At 43.4% G+C, this 15,379-nt stretch overlaps 1 protein-coding gene across 7 annotated transcripts in view; it reads right to left on the reverse strand.

The window, feature by feature from the left end:
• Nr3c2 (nuclear receptor subfamily 3 group C member 2) overlaps window positions 1-15,379 on the reverse strand; it is a 317,705-nt gene that overhangs the window by 60,018 nt on the left and 242,308 nt on the right. For all 7 annotated transcript variants that reach the window (XM_038312972.2, XM_038312970.2, XM_038312973.2 and 4 more), the window contains 2 exons: window positions 6,172-6,510; window positions 4,580-4,724 (listed from right to left, as the gene is read on the reverse strand). In XM_038312972.2, coding sequence (XP_038168900.1) covers window positions 4,580-4,724; window positions 6,172-6,510 — 484 coding nt within the window. The remainder of the gene's footprint in view (window positions 1-4,579; window positions 4,725-6,171; window positions 6,511-15,379) is intronic.

A 15,379-nucleotide genomic window follows, 5' to 3' on the forward strand; every position in this document is an offset into this window, starting at 1 on the left:
CAAGGTGTCCCCAAGGATGCCCTAACTACAGTCTGTGCACAGAAACACCTTTCAGATGCAAAGACAGTCCCTCTCAACGAGGCCTTTTAAAGTTCCAGGGTGTTGGGTACAAGGGGCCCCACGGACACTGTTTGTTGGGAGGACGGCTGGGGAGCGCCATCACTGGGGACAAGTGCCCTCAGTGTGGACAAGCGTAGTGACACAGCAGTCGGAACATGAAAGAGATCAAGGTGCTCTGGAAACATTGAGCGGTCTGTTCCAATGGCGCACAGCGGTATAGCCAGCGTAGTACTAGGGAGATGTGGGCTGACTTTACTCCTTCCACACCTGCTGGGATGACCTTTCTTCCCTGGAGATCCACTTGGTCACTAGAAGAGGCTGGAGAGGGTGACACTGAGACCTATCACTCCCTTGCTCTCACCAACAGTCTTAGGACCACAATAACACAAGGCTCAGATGACAGTAGTATCTTTTGAGAGAGGTTACATATGCCTCCAACAGACTTCTAAGTTTTAATATTGGCCAACGTTTTAGACAAATTGACTGAAACACTGAATCTTAATTTCAGGAAAAGAAGAAGAAAAGAAAAATTTTCATTCCAAGCATAAGAGGGAGTTTTAATATGTGTGGAACTGATGAGGAATCTGAGTAGCTGCAGTGATCTGAGGCGATTTGTACTGTATTGTTTCAAGGTAGAATTCAATAATTAATCATTTAATACATATCTGAACATTCTGAGTTTATAATAAGAAAAGTTCTGTGCTGAAGTATTAACTCATATTGTCACTTCAGTGTTTAATAAAAAAATAGGAAAGAATGTTTCCTTTATTATTCCCCCTTTCCTTCCTCTCCTCCAGCTCAGTAGCTGAAGGATAAGATCATTAGACTGAGGCTCACTGCGAAGCTACGAAGCTATGACAGGCAGGCACTGCACCCACCGCGTTTTGTTGTCTTGTAAACACAGCAGTGCCCCTGTCTGCGGACACACCCCAGCCTCTTACCACACTCCTCTCCTTCAGCCTTCCTCCCTGTGCGCAGGCATATGCGTTCTGAAAAACTCCTCCAGGCCAATCATCAGGCTGGCGGGTTAATTTGTTCAATAATTAATCTACCCACAGAATGTTTACAGATCAGCTCCTATGCCTCAGTGCCTCAGGCTCGAGGCTAGGTACCAGATTAAAAAAATAAGACAGAGTCTGAAACCAAAATGGACAAGCTAAACCCTCAACATAAGGTGTGTTCCCTCTGACTTTCATGTGTTCAAAGAGATCTTCTTGGGTTCTTTGTTGGACATTTTATTTTCTGATGCTGTATACATTTTAAAATTAATACCTGGCATCAGAAGCAAATGACACAAACGGAAACAAAAGTGAAATCAGCGTCATAAAATGCAGAACATCTGTGGTTCCCAAAGCACTGAGGGCTGGGCCTGTGCTCAGGTGTACAGCGCTCACCAGTGTGCATGCAGTCCTGAGGGCTGGGCATGTGCTCAGGTGTGCCGCGCTGGCATAGCGTACATGCAGTCCTGAATCCAGGGCCAGAACTGCATAAACTGATGGTTTGTCTACAACCCTAGCACCCAGGAGTTTAGGTTCATCCTAGGCTCACAGTAAGTTTAAGGCCAGCCTGGGCCTCATGAGCTCCACCTCAAAAACAATAAACAAATGAAAAAAAAAACACTTTCTACTTTCAAAAAGTGGGAAAAATACGAACAGACAGGAGTAAATAATTACGAATCATCATATAAAGATTTTTACATCCAGAATAGATAAAGGACCATGAGCAAAGAACATGACAACCAATGTAAGGAAAAATGAAAAAAGGCCTTGGCCTGCCACCTCTCCAAAGAAAATACGTCAGTGGCCAGTCAAGATTGTCCAATCCCCGAGCTGCCAGAAAAACGCAAAGTGTAACTAATGAGCGATCATAGTTAGCAGGGTGAATAGTCAAAAGAAAAAGTATTGGCATGAACATGGAGAAATTGGAAGCCTGCTTTCAGCTGGTAGGGCAGTAAAAATGTCACAACTTCTGTGTATACCGTTTGAGAATTCTTCAGAAAGTTCAGTGCAAAGTGAGCATGTGCCTCGAGGATCTACTCTGAGGTAGATATTCCTAGGAACTGAAAACAAGAACAGGGAATTGTGGATTTGAATGAGAAATTCCCCCAGAAGCTCATGAGTTTCCCTATTTGATCCCCAGTTGGTGTCATTGTTTAGGGGGGTTATGAAACCATTAGAAGGTGGAGCTTGGCTGGAGGAAGTGTGTCTTACCCCTCTTCCTATCCCTTTTCCCCTTACCTGTATGTCAATCCACTTTCTTCGCCACCATGCCCCTCCTGATAGGATGGACTCTGTCCCTCTGGAACCATAAGCCAAAATAAACTGCCTTTCCTAAGTTATCTTAATCAGGGAGTGTGGTCATAGCCACAGTAAAGTACCTGATATGGACACCCTGAGGGGCATTTGTGTACCCATGCCAACAGCTGCATCATTGACTATACTCAAAGGTGGCAAGTGGCTACATGCAGAACTCAGTCTAATTCTGTTTGTAATTACATTCAGAGACTTTTTTAAGGCATACTGTTGGATCACGAACACAGAACTTGCCGCAAGAGCAAAGTAGCTCACGACTGTATGGTGTTTTTCTTTTCTCTTGGCACCATTCCAACCTTGCTGAGCTCAGTGGCATCAGGACTGCACACCAGCATGGCACTCTCGCCATTTGAAGCAGGGACATCACCAAGAAAAGTATAAAATGGCACAGAAAGTAACAAAAAACAGAAATCACAAAGGAAGCTGGTCTACAGTCTCAGAGCTGAAGCAAAGAGGCAGAGCACAGCCCGTTTGGTCTCCACTGCAGTGTGCACTCTTTAGCTATTTAGCTTGCATTCTGCATGTGCTGTGAATGCTGCTAAGACCCTGTGTGCTCGTAGTGAGATTAAAACTGGATGTAACCACCTGTAGGCAGACCCACAGGCAGAGACTGCAAAAATAATGAGGACTGAGACCATACGAAGAAGGGAATACTGCTAAGCCATAAAGAGGAGTGTAAGTTGAAGACGTGTTTCCATGTGGGTAAAACGTACAATATTATGTTCAGTGAAAATAAGTTAGGCACGAAAGCACAAATACTGTATGACTCCATTCCTACACAATGTCTAGAATACAGGCAGGCTCATAAACTATAGATCCATAGACTTTAGAGATGGTCAATGAGGAATTATCACTCAAAATATTTGGGGTGTCAGCATGGGATGATGAAAAGGAGCTGGTGCTGGTTATAAAATAGCCCCAAGTATTAATTTAAATGGCAAATTTACGAAATTTTTACAGTTATGAAAACTGGATACACATATGTAGGAGGATTAGGCAGATGAGCTCAATCTTCTGTTCTGTACAAAATCAAATGAAGATCTTCTGGTGGCATCCGGGATTCTGTCTTACCCACACTTCCGGTTAGAAGGACCGCCCTTAGTGTGTTTTAAAAACAGGTTTACTATCTAACAACATATATAACAGCTGATTATTAAGGAAAATAAGTAAATTTAAAATGTGCTTGCCAGTTCTTTGGCTTTGCTTTTGATGAAAATTTATGCTAGGATGATTCTGACCACTTGTCAGGGGGGGTTGTCTCAAGAACCAGCGATGTTCTTACACTTTCTTTGGAATATAATCTGTGTGGTGGCAAAGCACCGAGGTGAGCTGGGACCCCTCAGCAGATGACTCCAGAGTCGGTTGTGTATCTTGGCACAATGCTTTCTCCTTTACCATCATTTGCCATCTGAGACCCTCATTCTAGAAGCCTCCGCATTCACGTCTCTAGCGGGAGACTTCTGTCAGGAGATGGCTGTGGCTACTGTTATAATTTCAGTGCTCCTTTTAAAATATTTTTGACCAACAATTACAAAGAGGCATTGCTGAGTAGGAACGTATAAGAAATGTGCTAATGCGAAGTGCATACACCAATAAAATTAACTTAAAATGGGAAGGCATTCATCGCCAAAGAAAGAAATCTACTAAAATTTGTTCAGTCTTTTAAAATGCATCATAAAATGAAAAAATGTTTTGCTGCAGAACAAGGCTTTGGCTTCTTTATGATTGGAAGGAAGGGTAATTATGATTGTCATGAAAACACATCGAGCAGCTGTGTACAGTTAACAAAAGAACCATTCTATGATGCGCTCCAAACCTGGCACTTTAAATATTCACATTTCCTAGAAATGAGCTTCTTTTCAACTGGAGCAGATAGCAAAGAGACTGCTTTCTATTAACCATGGCACTGTACCAGGTGAGGCCTCCGAGCCAACTGGATCTGCTTTCTTTTGGGACAATTCCCACATATATGATGTAAGAGTTACATATACTGAGTTATTGATACTTAGACATGTGTGTATTACACTATTGTAAGGAGTGATTTTTCAGTTTTTAGAAATCAATGTTTTTTTTTAAAAAAAACTCTTAAATGCTCATTTCAGTAGATTCTTTCATACTTGTACATCTGGCTTAGAGATTATTTTAAATAACAGCATAACAAATAATTCTGCAGCTTGTTTTATGAGGGCTAATTAATAGGTACTTACTCATTAAAGACTAGGTCTGGTGCAAAATAGAGAAATTGGCTGTTCGTATGTTTGTACGATCTCCAGCTCAAGGCAAACGATGAGAGACACATCCAAGAATACTGGATGAGGGTAATTTGGTCCTCAAGAGGCAAGTTTTTAAATCCTAGAGAACAGAACAATTAATCACAGAAAGACACTTAGCATGTGAGTACATTCCAGGAAGAATCCCGCCTAACTACCTTTTCCTAACACACTCAGCTCAATTCGGCAGACATCTATGGGGACACGTGCTTGGCTCCTCACAAGACTTCACTTGAAATTCACAGGAAATGCTTGTTGTGGGGGTGGGGATGGCAGTGGAGCGCGCGCGGCGGGGCGGATTACAGGGGCGCGTCCAGTGGGGCTCCGCCCTGATAGCCAACACACTGGGAGAATCTTTTTCACCTGTGAGGCTCGCTTCATTCCCCTGCAACCAAAGGCACCAGCTTAAAGGGACTTTAACTGTTACCATTTGCATCTGTGCAAGAGCAGAAAAATTTTAGGCGTTTAGTCTTTGTGGTGCCTAAGAAACCTTACTCCTGGCTCCCCATTGCTTGGGCTATGAGCTGTTGGCATGGCTCCATGCAGGCAGGGCTGGCATCTTTGCTCTAGCCTCCCCAGCCCTGCCCCATGCTTTTCTCACTCCTGTTTCCAGCTGTGTGGTGCTATCCTTTGGACTGAAGCCCCCACCATTTTTTTTTTTTGCTTCATGCTGCAGGTTAACCACAGGTTAGGTCTAGGCAAGGTGAGAGCATCTCTATCCTGCCTGGCCAAAAACGAACACAAGGTAGAGAGTTCAAGGATGCTTTCTGGGTGCTGAAGGAAGGGAGAAGTTTTGTGTGTCTGGTGTATATCATGCATATGCATGTGATGCATAGATATGCAGGTGTGGCCATGTGTGTGCAATATGAAGAGCCCAGAGGTCCAAGTGGGGTTGGCTTGTCTATCATTGTCCACCTTATCTTTAGAGGGAGGGTCTTGCCCTGAATCTGGAGCTAGGTTGACTGGCCTGAAAGCACAGAGATCCTCTGTGTCTTTCTAGTGCTGGGATTACAGGCCTGCAAGACAGGGATGGGGATATGTATGTGTACACACACACACACACACACACACACACACACACACGAAATGACAGTTCTAAGGATCTAAACTCAGGTATGTGTGCAGGAACACATCATCAAGGAGCATCTCTTGAGTCCCAAGCAGGATTGATTTTTTTCAACCAGGAAGAGTTGGTCAGGCTGCTTTACAAGGCTTTAAGTTTTGGGCCTGCACTGAGATGAACTGGGGACTGTGTTGCCCAGGGCTGGCTCAGTGCGACCTCAGTATCAGAATATATGTTTACCTCGTTAATACTTGGGGACAAAATAATCCCTTTCTTTGGCGAATGCCAGCCGTCTGCCTGTTTTAGGGACAATAGAACCACAAACCTGCATTCTTGGAAAGAAAGAAATGAACCAGTTTCCATAATTCTCCCACCACTCTGGGGTCTATGATAGACATGTCAGGATGCTGCACAAAGCAAACACCAAGGCACCACTAGTATCAAGCCGAGCCCTGCGCCGTCCTACCTGGAAGTACCTTGGCCCACTTCACGACCTGGATCATCTGCTTGCCTGCCAGGCGGTTGAGCGTGGAGAGCAGGCTCTCCGCCGTATCTGGCTTGGAGCTGTCATAGCCAGCGTACACAATCTCGGGCTCGATGTTCTCCAGGACCATGGCTGAGGACGGCGTGAGTGCCCGCGTGATGGAGGTGAGCTGCGGGACCAGTGCGGAGTTCACGGATGGCTCCTTCGTAGGAGCGATGTATGTGGTCCCCTCTTCTGGACTCTGTGGAGGAGGTGGTGGGGGCTGCTGTTGCTGCTCCTCGTGAAGGCCTTTTAACTTGCCCAGTTTCTTTGACTTTCGAGCTGTGAAATACAAAACCAGAAGGAATAAGGGCAAAGATTCATAACGAACACGGAAATGTGGTGCAAACGTCCACCAGCCATTGAGCTGCTCCACGCATGCTCTCTCCTAAGGGAGTCTTGTGCCACAAGAAGTACTTTCAAAATAGTTTCCCAAGCCAAATGGCAAAGCTCCCAGGTTACTGTGAGTACGGGTCTAGCAGCGGCTCCTTGCCCTTGACTCACGGCATGTCCTTCCTTCTAGCCCGCGGAGACCTGCACATACCTGCAGACTGCACGAACCTCATCCTGTTCTCACAACAGGGAGGAGGAACCACAGAACAGGACACAAAACTGTACTGCAGGATACAAGCGGGGTCCATGAAAATAAATAACAAATATAAATGGAACGCTCGATGCCAGGCACACTCTAAATAGCCGGCACAAAATTCCCAATTTAACAATTATTTTGGGTAGTGACCACCATGATTCTCACCCCAGAATAGCATTCAAGAGTTTTTCCAATCACAGGAAATGGCATTTGGAGGAAAAGCATTTGCTTCAAATGCCAACAGCCTGAGATCAGCACAGGAGAAGGCAAAGGTAATGGGAAGAAGCATGAGAGAATGGGTAGAAAGAACTTTCCCGACTCAGAAGAGCCAGCTTCTGACGCTGAACTTAGGGCTGTGATAGTTACAGATTTGCAATGATAATAATGCTTTCAATTGATTTAAAAATTCTCCACGAACCAGACACAGCTTTGATTCCATCCTAACGCGAATCTCAGCCTCACTGAACACAGAACTAGCTATACCACACTAATGGTCTTGATGCAAAACATATCATTTCTATTTACAAGTATAGCTATTAATATTTATCATGTTCACCACAGAAAAAAACCTACAGCTCAGCTTTCAGTCCTCACCCAAGAGCAGGCACCTCTTATCTGCTACCTAGCCATTAAACATCGACACTAGGATTAACAGAAAACTACGGCATAATTTCTGCCCATAAAAAGTTTAACAAGCTAGTTAAAATTTTTCAAATATTTGGGGTTTTTTGTTTTTTTTTTTTTTTGAGACAGGGTTTCTCTGCAGTTTTTTTTTTTTTTTTTTTTTTTTTTTTTTTTTTTTTTTTTTTTTTTTTTTTGAGCCTGTCCTGGAACTAGCTCTTGTAGACCAGGCTGGTCTCGAACTCACAGAGATCCGCCTGCCTCTGCCTCCCGAGTGCTGGGATTAAAGGCGTGCGCCACCACTGCCCGGCTCAATCATTTGTTAATGGACTCCACTGGACACTGTGGTGGCACACGTCTATAATCTTGGCGTTTGAGAGACAAAGACAAGAGAAAAAGTGTGAATTCTAGGTCATTCTGGCTATCAGAATGATTTCAAGGCTATCATGAACTGCAATGAGATACTATCTCCAAAAGCTGGAAGCAAAACTGAGAACGAGCTCATTAACATTTTCTCATATTTCCTGAGACTCTGATGCTAGACATATTCTGACTAAGTAGGAACAGCAATGCTGATATTTTCATGTCTTATTGAAAGGGATATCTGCTTGCAAATTAATTATAAAATTTGTATTTGCTTTATGTCCTAGGTCTATATTGCTATGTTGATTTCTCATGTTTGATTTAAGGTCAATGCTATGGATATAAAAAAAATACTGAATGTCATTTCTGGGCTGCTATCAGTAGCATAGCTGCCAAGGAGGTTATCAGCATTATCTTAAGCATGCCACTTCATACGTGTTGTGGAATTCATCTTTACCAAAACAGTGTATGAATTTTTCAGTCACAGGTATGTATCTGTGTCTTTTCTGAAGACCCAGGGGTATGGTGAAGATATCACGTGTATTCTTAAGTAACCATACTGTGTACTGTGTTGCTAACTCACAAATTCTCGGCAAATGTTTGTTGAATAAATTTGTTTAATTTTTAAACATTAATAAATTTTACAGTGCATCACATACATGAAGCCCCAGTTTATTTCCCTGTGAGAAATGTAGACAAGCTTCTGAGATTTTCAGATAACATTTTTGAGTCGCTAATTACTCCTTTGCAAAATTTCTACTGTGTAATGACCCATCTATGAACTTACCACACTTAAAATGTTGTATTTGAAATACTAAGTGACACTTATTGAGTACTCAGTTTCTGAACACAGTCCAACAAACTTTCTATAGCTTCAGAAGTCCGGTGCTCACCAGGACCTGAGATCAGGCATTATTGCTATTTTTTTTTTTCAGATGAAGAAGCAGAGGTACCAAAGGAGAAATGCCTTTTCAACCTTCCAGAGCTAGTGAATGCCAGAGTGAGCCAGGGAACCCAGCCAGGGCCCTGACATCCACTGCCATTCTGTGCAGCTTCTCTTCTAATCCATTCTCTCTGCCTTCTCGGGGTTAGCTTTATGCTTTAGGATGAGCACCGGCTTCAAATCCAACTGCGTAATTAAGATGTTTGCTAATTATACAGTGATGATTTTGGCTAAAGATCCTCAATCAATATGTGTCTATTTTTTCAAAGTGAACCTGGTTTGGGGATAGGGTTTCTTCCTAAATTCTGTGAATTAATGGCCACTGAGTTTGGGAAATCGCACTGTCCCAGGTGGCCAAGTGGCCAAGGACACACTTCATCTTAACTGTCAGCCAATAGTAGTACACTCATTCTCTCTCTCTCTCTCTCTCTCCTCTCTCTCTCTCTCTCTCTCTCTCTCTCTCTCTCTCCCCTCTCCTTCCCTCTCCCCTCTCTCTTGCTCTCTCTAGATGTTTCATGCAAGTAAATGTCTCCCACTTCCACTTAGACTCACTTAAAAGAGGAATTTCATTTTTCCATATTGGATTTTATAGAAACTATTGTGTGCTCAGGGGTTTCCCCACAAGTGCCAAGGCCTTACTGGCAACATCTTGGCAGCTACTATCTCCTGCCCAGCTATGAACAGAACTCCATAGATTCTCCATGGATTCATTTCCAGGATCCTTCAATGGAAGGCCCTGCTTCCTGTACCTGGTAAATAACCAGAGCACCAAGCTGGGAGTACTTCTGTGTAATCCCACAAATCACAATTCAGGGGATACTTCCCAGTGTGATCTGGTCGCACAAACCATTTTGGATTCCAGTGGTCTGTGCTACTCTGAGGAATATGATAACCAGAGTACCTAGGCTGATTCAGTGACGGCTACCTAGAGATGAAGCCACTCTCGCCTCTGCCAGGGGTTCTCCAGCTACAAACATCACTTCTACTTCCTTCCGTGTTAGAAATCACGAACTGTTGAAAATGAGGACTTGGCAGCAGATATTAAAGATGCTGTACAGGGATATTATTATTATTATTATTATTATTATTATTAATGCAATTGCATCCCAGGTTAATAACAGCACTGCCTGACTCTTTTGGTCTTGATTTCAGCCAAATAAACATGATTATGTTTTTGGTACAAGACTTCATTTTCTTTTAGTTCCCAGAGGAGGAATGCAAAGTCAGGGACAACTTAGCATTTCTCTGTCATGTCACCAAAAGAAGAAATGTCACCTTTTTACACATTGACTACCTATACAGCAAAATCATCTTAATTTGTACTAGTAGGGAAAAAGGGCATCTAAATGGCTCTTAAGGCAACACATGCTAATTGGATGGGGTGAGGGGCTAAGGGCAAGTTGCCTTCATGAATAAATAATTAGCTTCTCAATGGAAAATAAAGTGGCATCTCTTGATTGTTTCCAAATACTCCTGCAATAGTTAAGAAGTTTGAAATGGATTTTCAAAAGGATCTATACATATTTTCAGATCTCTCTATGTAATTAACAAAGTACTACGCATTACAGATTCTACAGGACATGCACTACAGTGAAAGTAAACTTAATTGTCCACCACTTTGTAAGAAATTCTGAATTAGTGAATCTCCAACTGAATTCTCCAATGTGTAAAGTTACTCTCAGATAACATTACAGCCATGATCAATATAATTTTGTTGCTATTATCACAGGCCACATTTTCCAAGAACTCAGCGAATAACTAGCATCCACCGACTGTGGAGAGAGTACTGTTCTACAGACAATGAAGTGGGTGGGAAAATCTTATCCCCGACAAGAGAGAACCAGTTTGAGGAAGCTGAGTCTGAAAACTGATTATGGTTATACAAGCTGCCAGTGTTGAGTTCCGGGTGAGGGTACCATGACATACTTGGAGAAAAGACAATGGCAGACAGATGTCTCATCTCTGATGTCCCTTCTGTCTGTCGCTCTGCCTAGATCTGCTTTGGCTGTGACCTGAAAGTGAACTAAGCCATACTCCTGTAGGAGGTGCCTACATGTTGCTCTGGGCATAGATATGTCTATGGCGTTTTATTTTCTATGATTACATTGGTCTTTTTCTCATTCCTTTTATATTTTTAATGTTAGTAAGAGTCAGGAATATGTACACACACACACACACACACACACACCAACAAGGCTCCATCTTGGGTTGGGATTTTAAAGGAGAGACAACAGATCTTTAGTGCAGCCACATAGGAGACACTGGTCAGAGGGCCTTGGACGTCGGAGAAATCCCTCTGTGCTCACCTACAGGCATGGGGAGGTGTCCAGAACTGTCTTCAGCTCAAACTTTTGCTCTTCCTGAATGATAAAAAGGAGGTGGTGGTGGTGGAGGAAGAGAGGAAAAGTGGTGGAGAAGGGGAAAGGAGAAGAGGAGGGAAGGAGGAGAGTTTTGACAGCAGGGGCTGAAGCTATCCCCTATTTCTAAAGTTCCCTCTGGCACTTTGGAGAAGGCTCTGTGGAGAAGGGGCAGGCAGTGTGGTGGTCTGTGGGTCCACATGGCAATTCCTAGACAGCTGTGTTGAGCAGACCTGCGGAAGTCATCAGTGTGCAGCACTGAAAGTCCCCACCCACAAATTCACAGAACTAAGATGAGAGAGAAGAGGACTTCAGCCCGTGTTCTGCACAGGGGCTGACAAGAGGCCTGGGAGCTCTATTTTCATTTGTCATCCCCTCCAACCCAGTCGTACTTTGAAAACTTAGAGACATTTTCTGAATCATGCTGTCCGCGTCGTTTTTTCTTTCCACCGAGGATGAGATAGGACACGAAAGCTTTACAGACCAAAGAAGGCATTTAGACTAGAGAGCAGGAGCACCTTCTCTGAGCATCCTGGACCATGCTATGGAGAGAGCCTGGAATGCACTGCCTGAGAGAATGTGCCATAATACTGTTTTCTGAATAGCTTGTGGTCTGGCGTCAGGCCTCCTGTTGCTCAAGCGCAGCTTAGAAACAAGTGATTGAATGAGTTTTGGAGATCTAGAGCCCTGTTGTGGAATTCAGGAGACTTTCTCATGCACATTCCAGTTTAGATTTGTCTGAAACACAGGACTAAACTCCTTATCCCTGCAAGTGTGGCTAGACCTAATCTGAGCAGTGTTTTCCAAAGTATGCATAAAGAGCAAATACTATGCTTGAAAGAATGTTCAGTGTAATGAAATGTAAACCCTATCCATTGAAAGAGCAGACTCCCCATCATCAGGTATAGCGTTGTTTGCTCAGCTCCAAATTTAAAATGCAGTCTTTCTTTCCTCCTAATACTGAGTCCATTTATGAGCTGGGAAGTGGCAGAGCTTAACCGAAGCTCCACATGCAAGGTAAGTTCAAAGCTAGCCTTTCTTTAAAACGCTGCATTTGGTCTTCATTCACACCCTAGGAGGTAGGGGCTATGTTCCCACCATTGTTCAGAGGACAAAGTGACCGGCAGAGTGACAGGATCCTACCCCATACTGTAGAGTTGGGAACGGTGTGGAAACTGCAGGTTACACCACAGCAGACATCTAAGCGGGAGGAGCAAAGGTCAGAGTAGGATCTAGAGTTCAATTGTCTGCAAGGTCACCCTAGCGACAGGTGAGTCTGTTAAACAGAGGGCCCGTGGCCACCTCAACTGGGTCACAGCCTGTTTTCTTTTCTAGTCCGGAGGGCAGTGCAGCCAACCACGCACTGTGGCTGCCATGACGAGCAAGACAAGCCTTTCTTTTTCTTTGGCTCTGGGCTGTGTCACCTTCACTGCCACTGGGAGATAGTTCTTAAAAGGCAGGAAGCAAACCAGTCAGTTTGCCTAGGATCTAGAGTTTAGCACAGGAGGAACCTGTGTTTTTGCTAAGAATCGAAGCCCTAAATCAACACTGCAATTGATAGTTGAGTTCTCTGGACACCCATTTTAAACGAAATTTACAATCTTCTGAAAGTTAGCGATCTCCAAAAATTCTGTTCCTTGAGGACCACTATGTAGGAGATGACTGATTTATCTGTAAAACATCTCAGTAGTTCTATATTACTGACTTAAAAGGAGACAAACTAGGTGTGGTGACCTATACCTGTAATCGCAACACTTGGGAGCCTGATGCAGGAGGATTTTCACCTTTTCAAAGCCAGCTTGGGTTACACAGTGAGTTTGAACAAACCTGAGCTACACAGAGTTCACAGCAGATCCGGGCTACAGAGTAAGAATCTCTCTCAAAAAGCAGAAACATAAAAAAATTACATTATTAAATAAGAAAAACCAGCACAACTGCCATGGCCATCCAGGAAAAGACCCCCCCCCCCCCCCGCCGCCCTCAACGGGCAAATTCTTTAACAGCTGCCACAGCTGCCGTCTTGGCACATCATGAGCAGAGTTTTTATTACACGGAGCAGTCTCATTGGCATGCCAGGTAAATAGACTCATTAGGAATGGTTTCTGGAGAAGCATTGCTATTGTAACAAGGCTGCAGAGGTGGACGCAGCACAAGAAGGAGGCAGTGACCTGGAAACGCCTCCTGGGCCCGGCTTAAGGGACTGAGCCAAGCACTGAGTCTTCCCAAGTTCTCAGGAGCCTGGTGAGCTCAGACCGAGCAGAACCCCTGGCTAAGGGGAAAACCCACAGGACTGTCCTGTACAGACGACCTCATACCGGTAGTTAACTCGATGACACCTACCTTATGCAAATCAAATATGGGAACAATGAATAGTTGGGGGTTGGGTAGAAGTCAGTGGCAGAAAGCATGTTTAGTATGCAGGAGACCCAGGGTTTCAAACGTTGACAGAAAGGGAAGCACCTAGCCAACAGTGTCATCTTTATGACATTTCAGGACAGAATTTCTTCAATAAGCGGACAAGGGTCACTTTCAATCCAATGCCTGGCCATCTTCTTGCACTTATCCCTTGCACGTGTTCCCCTCTAGCTCCCGCATGCTCTTCTGCTGAGCCTCTTATGCTCCCTGATTGCAGTAGTCTCTGTGTTTCCTCAATAGCATCCCAGGTCCCTAAGACACGGCACATACCAGAGAATTCTGAGGCACCCAAGGAAGCTGCCTAACTCCAATGTATTTCAGAGTTTTGGGCAAGAAAGACTGTATGGTTTTGTGCATAAGAAATAAAAAGCTGGGCTGGAAAGATGGTTCAGTGTTTAAGAACACTTGCTGCTCTTGCAGATGATCCATTTCGGTTCCCAGAACCTCTGGTTTACAATCATCCATAACTCCAGCTCCAGGGGATCTGATGCCTTCTGACCTTCTCGAGCACCACGGACACATGCACTGTGTGTGTATACACACATATATAATTTATTCATATATATATTTATACACACATAAATGTGGGCAAAACATGCACACACAAAATAAAAAGAAATCTAAGAAGGTAGAAGAAATAAAAACTCTCAATGGGGAATGAAAAAAATACAGAGACTCAAAGACCAGCCAAGTTTTCTCTTCAATGCTAATTTTCGTGAAAAAGAGTTCTTCCTTCTTAGTTCCTCCTTCTCATTTCAACATTATTTCTGTAAAATAATTACTCATAGTTTTATCACTGCAATTCTAATTATTTTTTTCAAGAATAATTACTTGGAAGCATGTTTTATTGAAAAAAATCACCTTAATTTGAACCAGATTGTAAGTAATCTTTTTTATTATTTACATGAAAGGTAAACTGAGCAAGTTTTCCTGAATTATGTTGTGATTAAATAATAAATTGATATCATTAGCTAACACTAGTTACTATAAATAATTCATATTAACAAAATTAAACAATATTAACATTATGATTTAAAAATCATTTCAATTGTTCAAGAGCAAAAGGAATGGAAAGACCAGATAGTCTGACAGAAATCAGCAGGGAACAAAACTTGACGGCTAGAAACAGTCGTTTCTGAAGGCTGCCACTCCGCTGTTAAGAACAGTTTAGGAATATGAGATAAAGAAGCCGATAGCATGTAAAAATCTCCTCATGACAAGCTAGCTCTAACGTGCGGGAGGACCAGGGGCAGCACACCATGATGAGTTCCCAGGATGCACTCAGGCTAGGGAGGGGACTAAGCAGGTCTGAGGAAAGGAAAAACAAAGGCCAATGTTTACAGCTTTTAAAATAAATATTATTCCACATTTTATTCCTCTGACATGATCCGAATGAGTCTAAATTAAGAATTAATAGTAGTCAATGATGCATACAGTTGAAAAAAAGTTATTTTTCTAGGCTGGGTTCTCTTCAGGATACTGTAGAGTTGGTCTGAAAACTCCCAGATCAAGTGGAGCCAAACCAAACTGGCCTGTTTTGGAGCAGCGAAGTGGCAGCATGCAGAGGCTCCCCTGGTCTCCCTTTCCGTGCTCCTGGGCACAGGGGTCAGCCTGCAGACCCGAGGCTAGGCTGGGAGCAGAACCACGCCCGCAAGGATCTGCCCTGCCCAGCTGTTTACAAGGCTTACTTCTATTTCGTCCTTTGGTCTTCTGCCACAGTGTAAATTCCAGAGCATTGGAGACTCCCTCAAAACCAGTCCAACATTGCAGGCTAAACAAAGACTCCATTAAGAGACTGAGCTTTCTGTCTTCGTTTCTAAAGTATTCTTCACATTAACACCAATTAACCAAAACAGACACACA

Source organism: Arvicola amphibius, chromosome 15, assembly GCF_903992535.2.
Source record: "Arvicola amphibius chromosome 15, mArvAmp1.2, whole genome shotgun sequence".
Taxonomy (NCBI): Eukaryota; Metazoa; Chordata; class Mammalia; order Rodentia; family Cricetidae; genus Arvicola; species Arvicola amphibius.